Below are 20,838 nucleotides of genomic sequence, written 5' to 3' on the forward strand. Positions count from 1 at the left end.
AAGGAGCGGACCGCCACAATAAGACAGTCCGATACCCCATACTCTCTGAGCACTCCCCACAGGACTTCCCGAGGGACACGGTCGAATGCATTCTCCAAGTCCACAAAGCACATGTAGACTGGTTGGGCAAACTCCCATGCACCCTCAAGAACCCTGCCCAGAGTATAGAGCTGGTCCACAGTTCCAAGACCAGGACGAAAACCACACTGTTCCTCCTGAATCCGAGGTTCGACTATCCGGCGTAGCCTCCTCTCCAGTACACCTGAATAAACCTTACCGGGAAGGCTGAGGAGTGTGATCCCACTTCAAACATTCTATATTCTAGTTTCTACAAAATAGCTACCCTTTGTTCTGATTACTTTTTTTGCACACATTGCATTCTCTCGAACTTCAAAAGAAAGTCACCTGCGATGGTTTCAACTACACAGGTGTGCTTGGAAATCAGAGAGAATGCCAAGTGTGCAAAGCAGTAATCAGAGCAAAGGGTGGCTATTTTGAAGAAACTAGAATATAAAACATGTTTTCAGTTACTTCACCTTTTTTTGTTAAGAACATAACTCCACATGTGTTCATGCATATTCTTAATGCCTTCAGTGACAATCTACAATGTAAACAGTCGTGAAAATAAAACATTGAATGAGGTGGTGTGTCCAAACTTGTGTCCGATACTGTACATATAAACTTGTTTATTAAACACCTTTGATGTTATGATCATGGTTATGCAAACAAAAACATGTCTTTCTAAACAAGCATCACTTTCGAAACCAAGCAAGCTATTATAATAGCAAAACTAATCAGTATGTGATGCAAACAATAAGACAGAAGTTTATACTCACAGTATATTCTATTGCATTGTAGATACACGTCAGGCCACGTCCAGAAAAGCACAACAAAAAAAAACAGAAAATTAGACAATTTCAAAAAGCCACATGATTGTCACTTGACATCTAATTAGTAACATGTATGAATACATTGTCGGCTGAATAAATTATCACGTTGACGTTTTCCCCGCTTTTTTGGCAAACTGAGACCAAGTGATGAACACAAGCACGAGCGCCAGTGTGATCACTGAGTCACCATCAGACCTGAATCTAGTCGTTAAATGTCAGCACGGTGTGTTATATGTAGCCCTTTCCTCAACCGGGCATCAAATATCCTTGTTATGATGTCACCTGAATAATTTAATGACTTAACATTCATGGGGGACGGGGGGGGGGGGGGGCAACGTGTGTATTGTTCATGCGTAGTTTTACAGTCGGTAAAACCATTTGTCCACCTAGATTTTTATATTCAGTCTCACAAGGGATGTTCTTTTTACACAACAGGATTAAAGTACAATGGATGACGACTTAACTTTCAACTAGGGATGCACCGATTAATCGGTAACCGAATATATTCGGCCGAATATGGCAAAAAAAGCCACATTCGGCCTTCGGTGGAATGAGTTAAAAATAAGGCCGAATAGTGGTGTGTGATGCAATTTTTTGACGCGGTGACTCAATCAACCAACGTGCAGTGATGTTGTGATATGTTGTGTACCTGTATGAGTGTATGAGGTTACAAGCACACACTTATTGAGATTTACTGGGGCTTCTGTTTACATTAGCCTGTTGTAACCTCTTACACTTATACATGTAGCCTACACAACAGGCTAATGTAAACAGAAGCCCCAGTAAATCTCAATAAGTGTGTGCTTGTAACCTCTTACACATGTAGCCTACACAAGCACACACGTATTGAGATTTACTGGGGCTTCTGTTTACATTATTAGCCTGTTGTGTAGGCTACATGTATAAGTGTATGAGGTAACAAGCACACACTTATTGAGATTTACTGGGGCCTCTGTTTACATTATTAGCCTGTTGTGTAGGCTACATGTATAAGTGTAAGAGGTTACAAGCACACACTTATTGAGATTTACTGGGGCTTCAGTTTACATTATTAGCCTGTTGTGTAGGCTACATGTATAAGTGTATGAGGTTACAAGCACACACTTATTGAGATTTACTGGGGCCTCTGTTTACATTATTAGCCTGTTGTGTAGGCTACATGTATAAGTGTAAGAGGTTACAAGCACACTAATTGAGATTTACTTAAGCCTTCTGTTTACATTATTAGCATATCTGTGGCTAAGCAGACTTTTGCCAAAAGGACAATAATTCATTTGTTGTGGGTTTATCCAATTTAATGCACTTTATTTTTTTTTGGAATGCATGTTTTGTTTGAAGGCCTAATATAAATGAAAAATTGTGCTTTTTTTTGAAAAGCAAAGACTACTGGACTATTTAAAAAATGTCAATATTCAATAATAATAATATTGCCAAAAAAACGGAAATGCTGATTATCGGTCCTGCTAGACACCGAACTCTAATAATACAACTCTAACATTTGACAACCAAACAATTATACAAGGCGACACGGTAAAGAATCTGGGTATTATCTTCGACCCAACTCTCTCCTTTGAGGCACACATTAAAAGCGTTACTAAAACGGCCTTCTTTCATCTCCGTAACATCGCCAAAATTCGCTCCATTCTGTCCACTAAAGACGCTGAGATCATTATCCATGCGTTTTTTACGTCTCGCCTCGACTACTGTAACGTATTATTTTTGGGTCTCCCCATGTCTAGCATTAAAAGATTACAGTTGGTACAAAATGCGGCTGCTAGACTTTTGACAAGAACAAGAAAGTTTGATCACATTACGCCTGTACTGGCTCACCTGCACTGGCTTCCTGTGCACTTAAGATGTGACTTTAAGGTTTTACTACTTACGTATAAAATACTACACGGTCTAGCTCCATCCTATCTTGCCGATTGTATTGTACCATATGTCCCGGCAAGAAATCTGCGTTCAAAGGACTCCGGCTTATTAGTGATTCCCAAAGCCCAAAAAAAGTCTGCGGGCTATAGAGCGTTTTCCGTTCGGGCTCCAGTACTCTGGAATGCCCTCCCGGTAACAGTTTGAGATGCCACCTCAGTAGAAGCATTTAAGTCTCACCTTAAAACTCATTTGTATACTCTAGCCTTTAAATAGACTCCCTTTTTAGATCAGTTGATCTGCCGTTTTTCTTTTTCTTCTATGTCCCACTCTCCCTTGTGGAGGGGGTACGGTCTGATCCGGTGGCCATGTACTGCTCGCCTGTGTATCGGCTGGGGACATCTCTGCGCTGCTGATCCGCCTCCGCTTGGGATGGTTTCCTGCTGGCTCCGCTGTGAACGGGACTCTCGCTGCTGTGTTGGATCCGCTTTGGACTGGACTCTCGCGACTGTGTTGGATCCATTATGGATTGAACTTTCACAGTATCATGTTAGACCCGCTCGACATCCATTGCTTTCCTCCTCTCCAAGGTTCTCATAGTCATCATTGTCACCGACGTCCCACTGGGTGTGAGTTTTCCTTGCCCTTATGTGGGCCTACCGAGGATGTCGTAGTGGTTTGTGCAGCCCTTTGAGACACTAGTGATTTAGGGCTATATAAGTAAACATTGATTGATTGATTGATGTTTGTTGGCACTGACCGGGGGACTAAAACTGAGGAATTCTGACCAAATCTGCAAACGCCAAATACGACAAATCTGCTTACTTACTTCTAAAACTCCAAATACCCACCTGTGATGGTGTAAGGGTAATAGTTCCACGCCTTCTCGGTGACATAAAAGATTTTAGGAACCACAGCTCGAGCCCAGCTAGGAAGTTTACTGCAAAGACACATAGAAACATGATTATGATGCTGCACCAATCTTAAAGAGAAAAAAAAAAAAAAGTCCTCATTTTATTTATTTTTACTCATTACAGTGAAACCAAATGGGGCTTGGGAAAAGAACATTGCATGCTTTTTTGGGTTACAGTAAAGCTATTTTAAGGATGCCCTAACCCAGGGTTTCCCGCCACGAAAGAATTACGGCCGCCACAAATAAAAACAACATGTATTTTTTTTGGGCTTTTGACTCGCTCGACCACTCATAAAAGCAATGGGACTGTCTGTGAATGGAGCTTGTAGTTACATATTATATAAATATGTACATAGTGTTGTAATTATATTCCAGCTCCGCGTTCTCCATTTAGTGTTGCATATAGTCTGAATTATAAACTTTGTAATGTTTTGTATTTTTTCTATAGCTACATTGGATTTATGTTGGTATATTTGTGGCCATCCGTACTGTCCAGCCATGTACAACAGAGCTTGAATTGGCAACCATAAATCCCCTGACAGAGTAGACTCCAGCAGCGCAAGGTAAAGAACTGACTCATCGACTGCGTTTTCATGCACTAAATTAGTCTTATTTTTCAAATAGTTTACTTTTATTTTCTCACCTACATGTGATGTCCCAGTGTACATACACACTAATGCAGTGTGCCTCAAGTCAAAATGTTGCATTCTTTTAATTTGTGAAGCAAATAGTCCCCTGATCATTTAAGATGTAGCCCGTTTTTTTTATTTTATGGTATGTACTTGAGGCCGGCGCATGCCCGACAAGAAAAGGTCTCCTTCGGCGACAAGCACCCACTCCAGAGATCTGGTTTCCAAATTGCATAATCGAGGTGTGTTGGTTCGACTTTTCAAAAGCCAAACGATTGGATTAAGAAAATTCCATGGGTTATAGAATTTGAGCTATATTTGTAAAATCAGACAAATTTAGTACATGGAAATGTGATCAGTGTCAAGCACTGCTCTTATAGGAGTAAGGATTTCAAGATACTGTACACTAGGGGTGCCCATTACGTCGATCGCGAGCTACCAGTCGACCGCGGGGGGTGTGTCAGTCGATCTCCAGCCAGGCTTTTTAAAAAATAGACCTAAAAATTAGTGATCAATCTTCACCAAGACGTCACTTAAATGACATTCGCGGTACCAGCTTTCCGAGACTCTTATTTTGTTAGCGCAGGCAGCATGAAGCAGGGCTTTTATTATGAAGATAGGAAATGTGCAGTCGGCCTTTAGAGTTTTGACGGAAGGGACGGCGCAAGAGTCTGTTGAAATAAAAAGTGTTTCTCGCCTTCCTCTGTCATTTTTTCATAATAATGAACTGGCAGCAGCCAGCGTCATCTCACAAGACCCTCGGGTGCCGTGAATGTCAAGCAAGCTACGGAATTTGCCGCCAATGTTTTTCTTGTAAATTGTATGGAAGCTGGATGAACTAGATGCCAAAAACCAACCACTTTCATGTGGTATTGTACAGAAAGGACAACTTTTTTTCTCCTCCATTTGAAAATGTGGGCGTTATCATCATTACTGTCTGATTCCAATCAATGCAAGTCATCAGAATCAGGAAATACACCAACTTATATTCTAGTCTTTGTGAAAGAAAGACATCTATATGTGTTACACATGCTTGTATTATCATTAAACACATTTGACTTGTTTACAAAAATGTCTTTCATAAATAAATATAAATGATATATATAAATGAGGTAGATCCCCTCGAGTTGGTCAATTGAAAAGTAGCTCGCCTGCAGAAAAAGTGTGGGCACCCCTGCTGTACACCATCCCTCATCCACACGAATTGGCATCGGTTCCATTAGCACTTAAGTGTCAACGTTAAGGCCCGTGGGCCAGATCCAGCCCATGGATGAATTAACTATGGCCCCCGGGATGATATTTAATAGTATTAGAACCAGCTCGCAGCTGTATTGCACGCACTAGGGGTGTGGGAAAAAAATAAATTCAGAATCAATTCTCATTTTAACTTTTTTTGTCAATCCAACAAACCACTACACATCAATACCATAACAATGCAATCCAATTCCAAAACCAAACCTGACCCAGCAACACTCAGAACTGCAATAAACAGAGCAATTAAGACATACACGACACAGAACAAACCAAAATATTAACAGTTTCAATATTAGTTATAATTTCAACATAACAGTGATTAAAAATCCCTCACTGACATTATCATTAGACATTTATAAAAATAAAAAAAAGTGTCAGTGGCTTACACTTGCATCGCATCTCATAAGCTTTAACACACTGTGTCCAATGTTTTCACAAAGATAAGTCATATTTTTCGTTCGTTTAATAGTTCAAATAAATTTACATTATTGCAATCAGTTGATAAAACATTGTCCTTTACAATTATAAACTTTTTTTTTTTTTAAATCTACTACTCTTCTTGCATGTCAGCAGACTGGGATAGATCCTGCTGAAATCCTATGTATTGAATGAATACAGAATCGTTTTGAATTGGAAAAATAGTTTTTAAATCGAATCGAGAAAAAAAATTGATATATTATCAAATTGTGACCCCAAAAATCGATATTGAATCGAATCATGGGACACCCAAAGATTCGCAGCCCTAGCACACACCAATACACCAATACTCAAGCAAACTCAGTGCTTGGCTTCATTATTCATCAGCATTTAGGGCAGATTTTAACTTTCAGCAACCTCCCTCCCCAATAATGGCTAAACGGAAGGTGGACGGTGAGAACAGGGGGTTTCAAGCCAGGTGGGAGGCAGAGTACATGATCGCGGAGGTAAAAGGCAAATCTGTGTGGCTGTAATGAAAGAATATCATCTAAGAAGGAACTATGACATGTCTAAGAAACACAGACAAGAATAGAACAAAGGCTATAGAAGGTGGAAGAATTAAAACAAGGTATTTTAAGTCCTGGCATCACAAAGCTATGGTGTTTTGATAACTGACATATTTGATTAAAATTGTCATTATAGAATGATAAATGACTTGTGGCAGTATGCGGATTTCACCAATGCGGTGGTTTGTGGATACAATCTGTTGCTTTTCCAAATATTTTTGATAAACTGCTAATATTAGAACACTAAACAGAAAGTGCTTGAAGTTTAAAGGGGAACATTATCACCAAACCTATGCAAGCGTCAATACATACCTTGATGTTGCAGGAAAAAAGACCATGTATTTTTTTAACCGATTTCCGAACTCTAAATAGGTGAATTTTGGCAAATCAAACGCCTTTCTGTTTATCGCTCTTTTAGCGACGTGACGTCACCGAGGTAATACAGCCGCCATTTTCACATTACAAACACCGGGTCTCAGCTCTGTTATTTTCCGTTTTTTCGACTATTTGTTGGAACCTTGGAGACATCATGCCTCGTCGGTGTGTTGTCGGGGGGTGTAACAACACTAACAGGGAGGGATTCAAGTTGCACCACTGGCAAGAAATCTGCCGCCAGACCCCCATTGAATTTGCCAGAGTGTCCGCACATTTTACTGGCGATGCTAAGACATGGCACAGAGATGTATGGATAACCTGCAGATGCATTTGCAACGATTAAGTCAACGAAATCACAAAGGTGAGTTTCGTTGATGTTGACTTATGTGCTAATCAGACATTTGGTCGCAGCATGACTGGCCAATCGATGCTAACATGCTATTTACGCTAGCTGTATGTACATTTGAATCTAGATACCGACATTTAATGTGAAACAAACACTTACCAATCGACGGATTTAATTTGCTCCAGTGTCACAAGATGCGATAGTCCTGATCGTTTGGTCTGCACATTTTACCGGCGATGCTAATAAGGCAGCCATGCTATGGGCCACTTAATTAGGTACACCCACGCTATGGCCGAATAGCGTCAATAGCTAGTCGCTCAATTGCTTCAATTTCACTAGCTGCCTCCAAACTCCGACCAACTGTTTCAATACATGCGTAATCTGTTGAATCGCTTAAGCCACTGAAATCAGAGTCTGAATCCGAGCTAATGTCGCTATATCTTGCTGTGGTAACCGCCATGTTTGTATTGGCAGCCCTGTATGACGTCACAGAGAAATGGACAGTCGCATCGCAAATAGCGAAAATCAAGAACTTGAAGTTTTTTGTAGGGATATTCCGGGAGGTGCAAAATAAAACTTCGAAAACTAAAACAAGCCACTGGGAACTGATTTTTATTGTTTTAACCCTTTTGAAATTGTGATAATGTTCCCCTTTAAGGGCTTTGTAAAAACACAGACGAAGTCTAAGTTCATTGTTTGCGAAACATCACTAATTGTTTCCCACCGAGTTTAATTGCGTCAAGTGTTTTGCCAAGAGGATTATTAGTAGTATAAATATTTGCAGAATGTACTTGTTCTGTTTGAAGTTGTCTTTATTTTTAAGTTATTATGCCATGACTTTACCAGTCTGGCACGCGCAGGAACAGATGTTCCTTTGTGGCCATCGAGCTAAAATGAGTTTGACATTCTTTACTTAATATCAAAGTGGTTTCGGCATTGAATTTTTTTTTTTTTTTATACAAACACAACTGTAAATTAACAGCTGTCAGCTACATTTAAAAGTGAGCATTATCTTGCAGACTTTAATACAGCTCGTCTCGGCTATAACTAGATTATACATGTGAACCTAAAGCACAACGTAACAAATGCAGAATTCTACAACTCCTTTGACTGACAATGGCACTACAAAGTGATGACTGAATAAACTATAGATGATTAGAAATGATGCATCTTGTGTAAATACCGTACTTCCTTCTCCCGCTCTGTGTAAAAGCCACACTCCTACACTGCAATCTGTTGATTTCTCCTCATCCACACTCCACACTTTTAAATACATATTTTCCAGCCCCATGTTGCCAAGCTTGTGAGCCTGGTGGGTGGCTGCCCAGTTTTGCCACCATGCAAAGCTGGCAAAAATACAATAAAAAAATACCACAAAAAGATAGCTGGATTGCAAGCGGTCTAAAAGAAAAAAAAAAAAAGGTATTGTTTTATATTCTTAAACCTAATAATCCATTCTGTGCTGAAAACGCTGAGGTTGGATGGAATAATGCTAAATATTAAAAGATCAACAACAATTAAAGCTGCAAGCAGCGTTGGTCGGGTCCGCCTTTGGCCGCTGCCGCCGTGTCCCGATCTTAGTCAGACCTACATAGAAGTTTTTGTTTCATCACTCTACGGCATTCCTAACAGAATTTACAAGCAGTTTTGTCAGTTTTTTTTCCTGGGGGGAGCTAGAGCACAATTTTCATTTTTGCGGTTTGTTTTTTTTATTGGATGGCAATTTTCACCAGTCCTGATGTGTGTGTGTGTAAAATTTGGTGAGTTTTGAAGCATGTTAAGGGGGTCAAATTACAGATTGGCGTTTCTGGATGTTGTTGATAAATAGCTTTAACTTGCACTTTGAAGCATGTTAAGGGGGTCAAATTAGGGTGCGAAGGCGCCTTGGGCTGCTGCCCCCGAGCCCCACGGCAGAGTAAGCCTTGGTGCCACTATTTAATGCATTGTTAAAGTAATGCAGTTGTTGTATTGAAGTGAAAATATCAAGCTTCCTGTTGATTTTTGCCAAAGTATGTTAATTATTCAAATGTAGGTCTAAGTCAGACCTACATAGTGGTTTTTGTTTCACGTCTCTCTGACATTCCTACCGGAAGTTACAAGCAGTTTTGTCTGTGTTTTCTTCCTAGGAGCAGTTTGTCTGTGTTGTATTCCTAGGGGGCGCTAGAGCACAATTTTGAGTTTTGAGTTTTTTTTTTTTTATTAGCTCGCAATTGTTGCCAGTCCTGATGTGTGTGCCAAGTTTGGTGAGTTTTGAAGCATTTTAAGGGGGTCAAATTACAGCTCAAAGAGGCAAAAATTGCATTTTTTGCGAAAATTTTGTTTTGAAAGGGTTTTGCAAAATTTCTGTTGATTTTAGGTATAGGAGTTTCTAATGGGGAATCTAGGTCTTAGTCAGTTCTACATAGAGGATTTTGTTTCATGACTCTACGACATTCCTAACGGAAGTTACAAGCAGTTAATTTTTTCGTCTTTTCCTAGGGGGCGCTAGAGCGCAATTTTGATTTTTGGGGTTTGGCTGCCTAATATGTTGGGAAGAAATTCCTGACCGACGTGTGTGTCAAATTTGGTGAGTTTTGAAGCATGGTCAGGGGGTCAAAATACAGCGCATAGGCGAGTATGCGTGCGGAAGAAAGAAAGAATAATAAAACGCACGAGATACAATAGGGTCCTTGCCTATGGCAAAGGACTCCTGTGGAGTCCTTTGCGATAGGCAGGGCGGACCTTAAATATGAAGGGGAGAGCTAATAAAGGAGGTGACATGACACGTTTCAGGGCCACGCTGAGTTACCAGCTGGTAACATACTTTGATAAGTTTTGGTCCACAAGCAGCAAACCAATTATGATGAGGACTTTTTTTTTGTCCCCGGCCGAGTCAAATCAAGACTATAAAAATGGGACCCATTACCTTCCTGCTTGGCACTCAGCATCAAGGATTGGAATTCGGGGTTAAATCCCCAAAATGATTCCTGGGCGCGGTCACCGCTACAACTGCCGCTCACTGTTCCCCTCACAAGGGGATGGGTCAAATGCTGACGACGTATTTCACCACAACTAGTGTGTGTGTGTGTGTGTGTGTGTGTGTGAGAGACTATCATTGGTACTTTAACACGTGTGCAAGAGAGTGTATTTATTCAGTGCCATTGACGGTTTCCAAGTAAGGTTTAAATCAGGGGTCACCAACATTTTTGAAACCAAGAGCTACTTCTTGGGTACTGATTAATGCGAAGGGCTACCAGTTTGATACACAAATAAATTGCCAGAAATAGCCAATTTGCTCAATTTACCTTTAATAAATAAATCTATATATATATATATAAAAGAATGGGTATTTCTGTCTGTCATTCCGTCAAACTTTTTTTTTCCTTTTACGGAAGGATTTTTGTAGAGAATAAATGATGAAAAAAAACAATTGAACGGTTTAAAAAGGGGAGAAAACAGGAAAAAAAATGAAAATTACATTTCGAAACAGTTCCTTCAATTTTGACTGTAAAATTAAAAAGTTAACTGGAAAAAAGAGAACTAGCTAATTCAAATCTTTTTGAAAAAAATAAAAAAAAATAATTTGTGGAACATTGGTAATTTTTCCTGATTAAGATTTTTAGAATGTTGATGACATGTTTTAAATTGGTTCAAATCCAATCTGCACTTTGTTAGAGTATATAACAAATTGGACCAAGCTATATTTTCAACAAAAATTTCTTCTAGATTTTGAATTTTAAAAAATTCAAAAGACATTGAAATAAGATTTAAATTTGATTCTAAAGATTTTCTAGATTTGCCAAAATATCTTTTTTTCATTTTAATTACAAGTTTGAGGAAATATTTCACAAATCTTTGTCGGAAAAAACAGAAGCAAAAATGAAGAATTAAATTAAAATGTATTTCTTTACAATAAAAAAAATACATTTACTTGAACATAAATTTAAATTGTCAGGAAAGAAGAGGAAGGAATTTAAAAAAAGGCATGTTTAAAAATTCAAAAATCATTTTTAAGGTTGTATTTTCTCTAAAATAGAGAAAAAAAAAATGAAAAAAAATACAACCTTAACTTTTTTTTTTTTTTTTTTTTTTTTTTTTTTTTTAATTTTAGAGAGAAAAAAAAACCTTTAAAAAAAAAAAAAAAAAAGATTTTTGAATCTTTTTTTTTTGCTCCTCCACATCGAGAGGAGCCAGATGAGGTGGTTCGGGCATCTGGTCAGGATGCCACCCGAACGCCTCCCTAGGGAGGTGTTTAGGGCACGTCCAACCGGTAGGAGGCCACGGGGAAGACCCAGGACACGTTGGGAAGACTATGTCTCCCGGCTGGCCTGGGAACGCCTCGGGATCCCCCGGGAAGAGCTAGACGAAGTGGCTGGAGAGAGGGAAGTCTGGGTTTCCCTGCTTAGGCTGCTGCCCCCGCGACCCGACCTCGGACAAGCGGAAGATGATGGATGGATGGATATTTTTTCTCTAAAATAGTCTCTGAAAGTTATAAGCAAAGTAAAAAAAATAAATGCATTTATTTAAACAAATGAAGACCAAGTCTTTAAAATATTTCCTCGGATTTTCAAATTCTATTTGAGTTTTGTCTCTCAGAATTAAAAATGTCGAGAAAAGAGAGACCAGCTTGCTAGTAAATAAATAAAATAAAAATAGGAGGCAGCTCACTGGTAAGTGCTGCTATTTGAGCTATTTTTAGAACAGGCCAGCAGGCTACTTATCTGGTCTTGATGGGTGACCTGGTGCCCGCGGGCACCGTGTTGGAGACCCCTGGTTTAAATAGTCAATGGTGAAGGTTTGACGTTAGCCATTAATTATAAAATCTAATAAATCTCTATGTGCTGCACATTTTGCCAACAGGAAGCATTCCAACTATACTGTACAAGAAAATATATGAATGGTAGCAAGTTATTTTGCTTCTACGTTATTTTTTTCTTAGCATTTTGCTGACTCAGCATTATGGTCCCCCCAGCATGGCGAATGCTGACACAAGTGATTGTGCTCAAATAAGTTGCCCGCAGCACTTTGTCCACTGCTTTTCTTTCACCCTGCCATAGGTTCTCCCTTTCCCTCATCCCGCCATTGGCAGGTTGAATGCACATTAAACTTCATGGATCATATCACACTGTAGTGGCCGAGTGTATTGCTAATTAGCAGCTTTTTTGGTTGTTTTATTACGACCTAAAAAAAATTCTTGAAAAACTTTGTAAACAAGTGGAACTCATTACAGTAAATATTGGCGCATGGATACTCAGTTGGTGATATTGCTACATGTGTCGATCCAAATTAGATTGATAGTATGTGGCCTGGTGAGGCGGGTGGAGGTTGGGAGGGGGGTATGGGCATCAGTATGTTTGACTGTTTTTGCTAAAAAATCTAAATATCTAAAAAATAACTAAACTCAGACATGGCCAAGGGTTTAATATGGCAACCAATTAATTTCCACATTGTGGGAAGAATGAAGTCCATCATATAATCCAATCATTAAATTTAGGTAAGGTTACATTTTAAATGACAAATTCTACTGTCAATGTAATGTCAATAGAAATAAGTTATTTTGTAGCTTGGCCAAAAAAAAAAAAAAAAAAAAAAAAACCTTTACAGCTTGCATTTAATTCAATGAGATTAGAACACTGACAAAGTTAGCAGTTAAGTAGAGCAGAGTTAAATGTAAAGAAAGGACAAGATATCCCATTAGTCAGTTATATTTAGGCATAGCAAACAAAAGAACTATGTGCAAAAAAAACTCATGTCAATTAAAAGTAATAAATTTTGTGATTGTTGGTCCAATCGACCATATTTTGTTGGCAATTTTTGTACTAGAATCTAAAAAGCTTAGTAGTAGTCGTGCAGGAAAGCCAAGTGCTTTATTCCAAACGCATGACCACATTATGAGGTCTGGCGATGGTCGTTATCAAGAAAATATCCTTATTAAAAAAATAAATAAATACATCTCTCGTAGGCTAAACAGCATACTGAATCTTGATATGTTTCGCAAACATTGCCAAACAGGGACATTCATAGCTCAATTATGGAACAAAATATGAACTTCACACCATAAAAAACAACCGCAGACATGAAATGTGATCATGACGATCACAGGAGCACGGCACCCGTTATGTCAAATATATTACTTTGTCTAAACCGGGGGTGCCCACACTTTTTTTGCAGGCGAGCTACTTTTCAATTGACCAACTCGAGGGGATCTACCTCATTTATATATATCTTTTATATTTATTTATTTATGAAAGAGACATTTTTGTAAACAAGTTAAATGTGTTTAATGATAATACAAGCATGTGTAACACATATAGATGTCTTTCTTTCACAAAGACAAGAATATAAGTTGGTATATTACCTGATTCTGATGACTTGCATTGATTGGAATCAGACAGTAATGATGATAACGCCCACATTTTCAAATGGAGGAGAAAAAAAGTTGTCCTTTCTGTACAATACCACATGAAAGTGGTTGGTTTTTGGCATCTAATTCATCCAGCTTCCATACACTTTACAAGAAAAACATTGGCGGCAAATTCCGTAGCTTGCTTGATTGACATTCACGGCACCCGAGGGTCTTGTGAGATGACGCTGGCTGCTGCCAGTTCATTATTATGAAAAAATGACAGAGAGGAAGACGAGAAACACTTTTTATTTCAACAGACTTTCGCGCCGTCCCTTCCGTCAAAACTCTAAAGGCCGACTGCACATTTCCTATCTTCACAATAAAAGCCCTGCTTCATGCTGCCTGCGCTAACAAAATAAGAGTCTCGGAAAGCTGGCATGCACATCACTTGTGCACGCCAGCTTTCTGAGGGATCGCTTGTGCACGCCAGTTTTCCGAGACTCTGTATTTAGTTAGCGCAGGCAGCATGAAGCAGGGCTTTTATTGTGAAGATAGGAAATGTGCAGTCGGCCTTTAGAGTTTTGACGGAAGGGACGGCGCGAAAGTCTGTTGAAATAAAAAGTGTTTCTCGCCTTCCTCTGTCATTTTTTCATAATAATGAACAGGCAGCAGCCAGCGTCATCTCACAAGACCCTCCGGTGCCCTGAATGTCAATCAAGCAAGCTACGGAATTTGCCGCCAATGTTTTTCTTGTAAAGTGTATGGAAGCTGGATGAATTAGATGCCAAAAACCAACCACTTTCATGTGGTATTGTACAGAAAGGACAACTTTTTTTCTCCATTTGAAAATGTGGGCGTTATCATTACGCTCTGATTCCAATCAATGCAAGTCATCAGAATCAGGTAATACACCAACTTATATTCTTGTCTTCGTGAAAGAAAGACATCTATATGTGTTACACATGCTTGTATTATCATTAAACACATTTAACTTGTTTACAAAAATGTCTCTTTCATAAATAAATAAATATAAATGATATATATAAATAAGGTAGATCCCCTCGAGTTGGTCAATTGAAAAGTAGCTCGCCTGCAGAAAAAGTGTGGGCACCCCTGGTCTAGACCCTTGTGAGCGTCGAAGCAAGTGAGGTTGAGGTAAGCACTGTTTTGGTGATAAATGGTTGAAATATTTCAAAAAATATTTAGGAGTATGAATACCCTTCATCCTGTTTTAAATTTGTTCATGATTGCATGTATATTTGCTTTCAAACCATTCAAAGTATGCCCAAATCTGCACTGATGCAGGTAAATAAAAAGGGACTCGAGACAGTTGCCTAAAATCCGGAAGTGCCTCTAGGTCAGACCTGGGCAAATCAATCAATCAATGTTTACTTATATAGCCCTAAATCACTAGTGTCTCAAAGGGCTGCACAAACCACTACGACATCCTCGGTAGGCCCACTTAACGGCAAGGAAAACTCACACCCAGTGGGACGTCGGTGACGATGACCCAGTGGGACGTCGGTGACGATGACCCAGTGGGTCATCATGCGGCGCGTTAAGCTTCTCAATCTGGGCCGCCGGACATACCCAAATATTTTTTTTTTTTTTTTTTTTTTTTTTTAAGATCTTTAAGATGGAAACTGTAGCGGCCATTATGATGTGCAGTGATGTTTTCAACTGTACAGAGTATTTCAAATGGTTGGAATCTGCGTTTGAGGGTGATATAGCAGTTACTATGGTAATGTAATTAGTTACTATGGTATTGTTATTAGTTACCATGAATTGATTAACGTGGACCCCGACTTAAACAAGTTGAAAAACTTATTCGGGTGTTACCATTTAGTGGTCAATTGTACGGAATATGTACTGTACTGTGCAATCTACTAATAAAAGTATCAATCAATCAAAAAAACTATGGTAATGTAATTAGTTACTATGGTAATGTAATTAGTTACTATGGTAATCTCTGTCACAGCAACTCAGGCGAGCCACCAAGCAGTGTGGGTGGGAATCGTTTCCACAGATGCGGTAGGAGATTTTCACAAAAAATTCTCAAGCTTAGTGATACATATATCAGACTGTAGGTGGGTTTATTTGGTACCATTGGCGTTCATATTTCGCTGTGTTTGTTGCATTTTACTTGATTGTAAAATATGTCAATCGAAAGGGGGTGTGACATTCATATTTTGTCAATATTCAGTGTTTTATCGTTAATAGAAAAATGTCAAATTCCATTACGTTTAAGGCGGTATGTCATAATGTTTTTAGCATTCAGATATTGTGAGGTTCCGTATTTGTGTTTGTTACGTCTCGCCTCGATTACTGTAACGTATTATTTTCGGGTCTCCCCATGTCTAGCATTAAAAGATTACAGTTGGTACAAAATGCGGCTGCTAGACTTTTGACAAGAACAAGAAAGTTTGATCACATTACGCCTGTACTGGCTCACCTGCACTGGCTTCCTGTGCACTTAAGATGTGACTTTAAGGTTTTACTACTTACGTATAAAATACTACACGGTCTAGCTCCAGCCTATCTTGCCGATTGTATTGTACCATATGTCCCGGCAAGATATCTGCGTTCAAAAGACTCCGGCTTATTAGTGATTCCTAGAGCCCAAAAAAAGTCTGCGGGCTATAGAGCGTTTTCCGTTCGGGCTCCAGTACTCTGGAATGCCCTCCCGGTAACAGTTCGAGATGCTACCTCAGTAGAAGCATTTAAGTCTCACCTTAAAACTCATCTGTATACTCTAGCCTTTAAATAGACCTCCTTTTTAGACCAGTTGATCTGCCGCTTCTTTTCTTTCTCCTATGTCACCCCCTCCCTTGTGGAGGGGGTCCGGTCCGATGACCATGGATGAAGTACTGGCTGTCCAGAGTCGAGACCCAGGATGGACCGCTCGCCTGTATCGGATGGGGACATCTCTACGCTGCTGATCCGCCTCCGCTTGAGATGGTCTCCTGTGGACGGGACTCTCGCTGCTGTCTTGGATCCGCTTGAACTGAACTCTTGCGGCTGTGTTGGAGCCACTATGGATTGAACTTTCACAGTATCATGTTAGACTCGCTCGACATCCATTGCTTTCGGTCCCCTAGAGGGGGGGGGTTGCCCACATCTGAGGTCCTCTCCAAGGTTTCTCATAGTCAGCATTGTCACTGGCGTCCCACTGGATGTGAATTCTCCCTGCCCACTGGGTGTGAGTTTTCCTTGCCCTTTTGTGGGTTCTTCCGAGGATGTTGTAGTCGTAATGATTTGTGCAGTCCTTTGAGACATTTGTGATTTGGGGCTATATAAATAAACATTGATTGATTGATTGATTGAGTGTTCCTAAAAATAGATATACCGGCCCCCAGACACATTTTTTTGTCTAAATATGGCCCTCGAGTCAAAATTGCCCAGGCCTGCTCTAGGTCACGTGATTGCAACAGACCAATAGAGCGACTCCTATTGGGTATGTTGTTGGCTGACTTTGATTTATATGTTAATGCATAAAAAAAGTGTTCTTGTCTAATGTAGGAATTGTGGATGATAAAATAAAAATGTAAAAAAAGTGCATTTCCCCTTTAAAGTAGTCATCACGACAAAAATTGCACCAATAGTGGAACAATACATGTTCACTCCTAAGACAAAACACTGACCTGTTGAGGAAGAGGCGTTTCTCTGTGAACTGTCCCTTGCCATGAGTGGGGTCTTCATAGGGTTCATTCTGGACCACCTCCACACCTTCCCCTTTATCGCTCTGCTCATGGCTGTGTTTGCTGATCATGTACAGCTGCCCCACGTGGTACTGGAACAACAGAAGAATGACATAAACATGTGGGTCTTAAACTGGTGGAATAGCAGGCCACTATGGCTCGTTTGATACAACAAAATCTGGAGGTCTGTGCAATAACGCAAAACAAGCTGCTGGAGTTCAAACTCCTGGGCAGACTGAGGTCGCAGATAAAAAAAAATAAGCACAGAAACTTCTTCTGGACCAGTTGGGACACTTGCAACTACAACAACAAAACATGGGCTCAACTCCAACTCTCACTCCTCCTCAGGGCCTCTACTTGACCCTGCCCCTTGGCTTTCACATTTAGTGCCTTGGCAAAGTATTGCTTAAGTCTCGCTACGTCATCAACCCTCGTTTTTTTGTCAGCTGTGGCATAAGGCAGATTCCACAAATGTTTATTTTCAAGATACCATCACTTGCGATGATCGGCTTTGCTTGTACTCTTTTCTTTCCCCGGTCTCTATGAAGAAGAGCGTTTAGAAGACGTTTTTGGCAAAATGTGTAAATTGTGTATTAGTGTCCTTTGTCACCGATTCTGTTCATAACTTTTATGGACAGAATTTCTAGGCGCAGTCAAGGTGTTGAGGGGTTCCGGTTTGGTGACCGCAGGATTAGGTCTCTGCTTTTTGCAGATGATGTGGTCCTGATGGCTTCATCTGACCGGGATCTTCAGCTCTCGCTGGATCGGTTCGCAGCCGAGTGTGAAGCGACCGGAATGAGAATCAGCCCCTCCAAGTCCGAGTCCATGGTTCTCGCCCGGAAAAGGGTGGAGTGCCATCTCCGGGTTGGGGAGGAGACCCTGCCCCAAGTGGAGGAGTTCAAGTACCTAGGAGTCTTGTTCACGAGTGGGGGAAGAGTGGATCGTGAGATCGACAGGCGGATCGGTGCGGCGTCTTCAGTAATGCGGACGTTGTACCGATCCGTTGTGGTGAAGAAGGCGCTGAGCCGGAAGGCAAAGCTCTCAATTTACCGGTCGATCTACGTTCCCATCCTCACTTATGGTCATGAGCTTTGGGTCATGACCGAAAGGATAAGATCACGGGTACAAGCGGCCGAAATGAGTTTCCTCCGCCGTGTGGCGGGACTCTCCCTTAGAGATAGGGTGAGAAGCTCTGCCATCCGGGAGGAACTCAAAGTAAACCCGCTGCTCCTCCACATCGAGAGGAGCCAGATGAGGTGGTTCGGGCATCTGGTCAGGATGCCACCCGAACGCCTCCCTAGGGAGGTGTTTAGGGCACGTCCAACCGGTAGGAGGCCACGGGGAAGACCCAGGACACGTTGGGAAGACTATGTCTCCCGGCTGGCCTGGGAACGCCTCGGGATCCCCCGGGAAGAGCTAGACGAAGTGGCTGGGGAGAGGGAAGTCTGGGTTTCCCTGCTAAGGCTGTTGCCCCCGCGACCCGACCTCCGATAAGCGGAGGATGATGGATGGATGGATGGATGTTAGAAGTTATTTACGGGCAGTAGCAAAGGTTTGAAGTCTGACTGAAACCACGAGCGTCATTAATTTTCCAGACCACAAGGCACACCGGATTATGAGGCACACTGTCGATTAGCGGGTCTAGTCAGGTCTATTTTCATACAAAAAGCGGACCAGATTATAGGGCGCATTAAAAAGGGGTCTTTTTTCGAAATTTAAACCACTTCCTTGTGGTCTACATAACATGTAATGGTGGTTCTTGTCAAAATTTAGCGTAGGTTATGTTTTACAGATAATCTTCAAGACGCTTTCTGACAGTCCCTACAGGATATGCCGTTTTGTGGACGGTCTTATTTACGCGTTTTCCGTTCGGGCTCCAGTACTCTGGAATGCCCTCCCGGTAACCGTTCGAGATGCTACCTCAGTAGAAGCATTTAAGTCTCACCTTAAAACTCATCTGTATACTCTGGCCTTTAAATAGACCAGTTGATCTGCCGCTTCTTTTCTTTCTCCTATGTCCCCCCCTCCCTTGTGGAGGGGGTCCGGTCCGATGACCATGGATGAAGTACTGGCTGTCCAGAGTCGAGACCCAGGATGGACCGCTCGTCGGGACCCAGGATGGACCGCTCGCCTGTATCTGTTGGGGACATCTCTACGCTGCTGATCCGCCTCCGCTTGAGATGGTTTCCTGTGGACGGGACTCTCGCTGCTGTCTTGGACCCGCTTGAACTGAACTCTCGCGGCTGTGTTGGAGCCACTATGGATTGAACTTTCACAGTATCATGTTGGACCCGCTCGACATCCATTGCTTTCGGTCCCCTAGAGGGGGGGTGTTGCCCACATCTGAGGTCCTCTCCAAGGTTTCTCATAGTCAGCATTGTCACTGGCGTCCCACTGGATGTGAATTCTCCCTGCCCACTGGGTGTGAGTTTTCCTTGCCCTTTTGTGGGTTCTTCCGAGGATGTTGTAGTCGTAATGATTTGTGCAGTCCTTTGAGACATTTGTGATTTGGGGCTATATAAATAAACATTGATTGATTGATTGATTGACGTGGCTCACCTTCGGCAGCGTCTTTTCGCCGTTATCTTTGTTGTAGTGGTGTAACGTGCAAGGACGGGAGTTGAAGTGTCAAAGGTGGAGCGTACTGTTTTAAATGACATTCAGACTTTACTTAAATCAACAGAGGAACATTTCCTCATCCGTGGATCACTAGTGCAACAACAACGCTGTAAATGTGTCCCGTGAAAAACCATCCAACCGGAACTCTAACTAAAGTTCCTTGGGTGAATAATACTCACTATACTGGTATGTTTTAGTACTTTCATGGAGAGTTAACTGACAGTTAAGAACTTTACAATGCTTTAAATCTGAAATGGCAACAGCGGAGGATGAATGCCACATAAAAATATACAGGAAAAAGAAGCTTATCGACTACGGTGAACTTATGCAGAACCCAAATACAGATCAGCACGTACCAGACGGTAAAAAAAGTTTTTTTGCATAATATTGTGAAACATTATGCAAAACAAACGCCATATATGTCTTGCCTTATACACACACCATAATACTCTTATGTTGAAGCACAGTACAAACGATCAGGTGGTGTGGGTTCATAGCTTACCAAAGTCGTGCTAAAACATTTAAAAAGGATTGAGCGCCGTGTTAATGTTCTATATTTTCATCTGGAGTCATATTGCAGTCTACACGTATCTTTTATGTGAAACTGCCATCTACTGGTCGCACTATCAGTTCAGCATGTACCAAATAAAATAGCTTTGAGGTCAGTAAGCACAAACAAAATGATTCTGTACATTAGGCGCACTGTCGAGTTTGGAGTAAATTAAGGATTTTAAGTGTGCCTTATAGTCCGAAAAATACGGTACTCTGCAGCTACATAAAATCTGCTTAGTAGTGTTTAGTGGACTAATATTGAATATTAGGGATTGCTTTAAAGTGTATTTCAAAGTAACCCTCTGCAAAACACATGCTTTAAGAGAAAGTCCAGCACAGCACAAATGGCCGAGTGCATCCTAACAGGAGCTGCAGGCCTGGGATG

The 20,838-nt window shown here is 40.9% G+C and overlaps 1 protein-coding gene across 1 annotated transcript in view; it reads right to left on the reverse strand.

Moving 5' to 3' along the window:
• The window catches only part of LOC133538693 (cytoplasmic phosphatidylinositol transfer protein 1-like), a 155,445-nt gene that overhangs the window by 37,466 nt on the left and 97,141 nt on the right, over positions 1 to 20,838 (reverse strand). The window contains exons 2-4 of the mRNA XM_061880406.1: positions 17,226 to 17,374; positions 3,611 to 3,699; positions 837 to 844 (exon numbers count right to left, since the gene is read on the reverse strand). Of these exons, the coding sequence (XP_061736390.1) occupies positions 837 to 844; positions 3,611 to 3,699; positions 17,226 to 17,374 (246 nt within the window). The remainder of the gene's footprint in view (positions 1 to 836; positions 845 to 3,610; positions 3,700 to 17,225; positions 17,375 to 20,838) is intronic.

Source organism: Nerophis ophidion, linkage group LG20 (assembly GCF_033978795.1).
Source record: "Nerophis ophidion isolate RoL-2023_Sa linkage group LG20, RoL_Noph_v1.0, whole genome shotgun sequence".
Taxonomy (NCBI): Eukaryota; Metazoa; Chordata; class Actinopteri; order Syngnathiformes; family Syngnathidae; genus Nerophis; species Nerophis ophidion.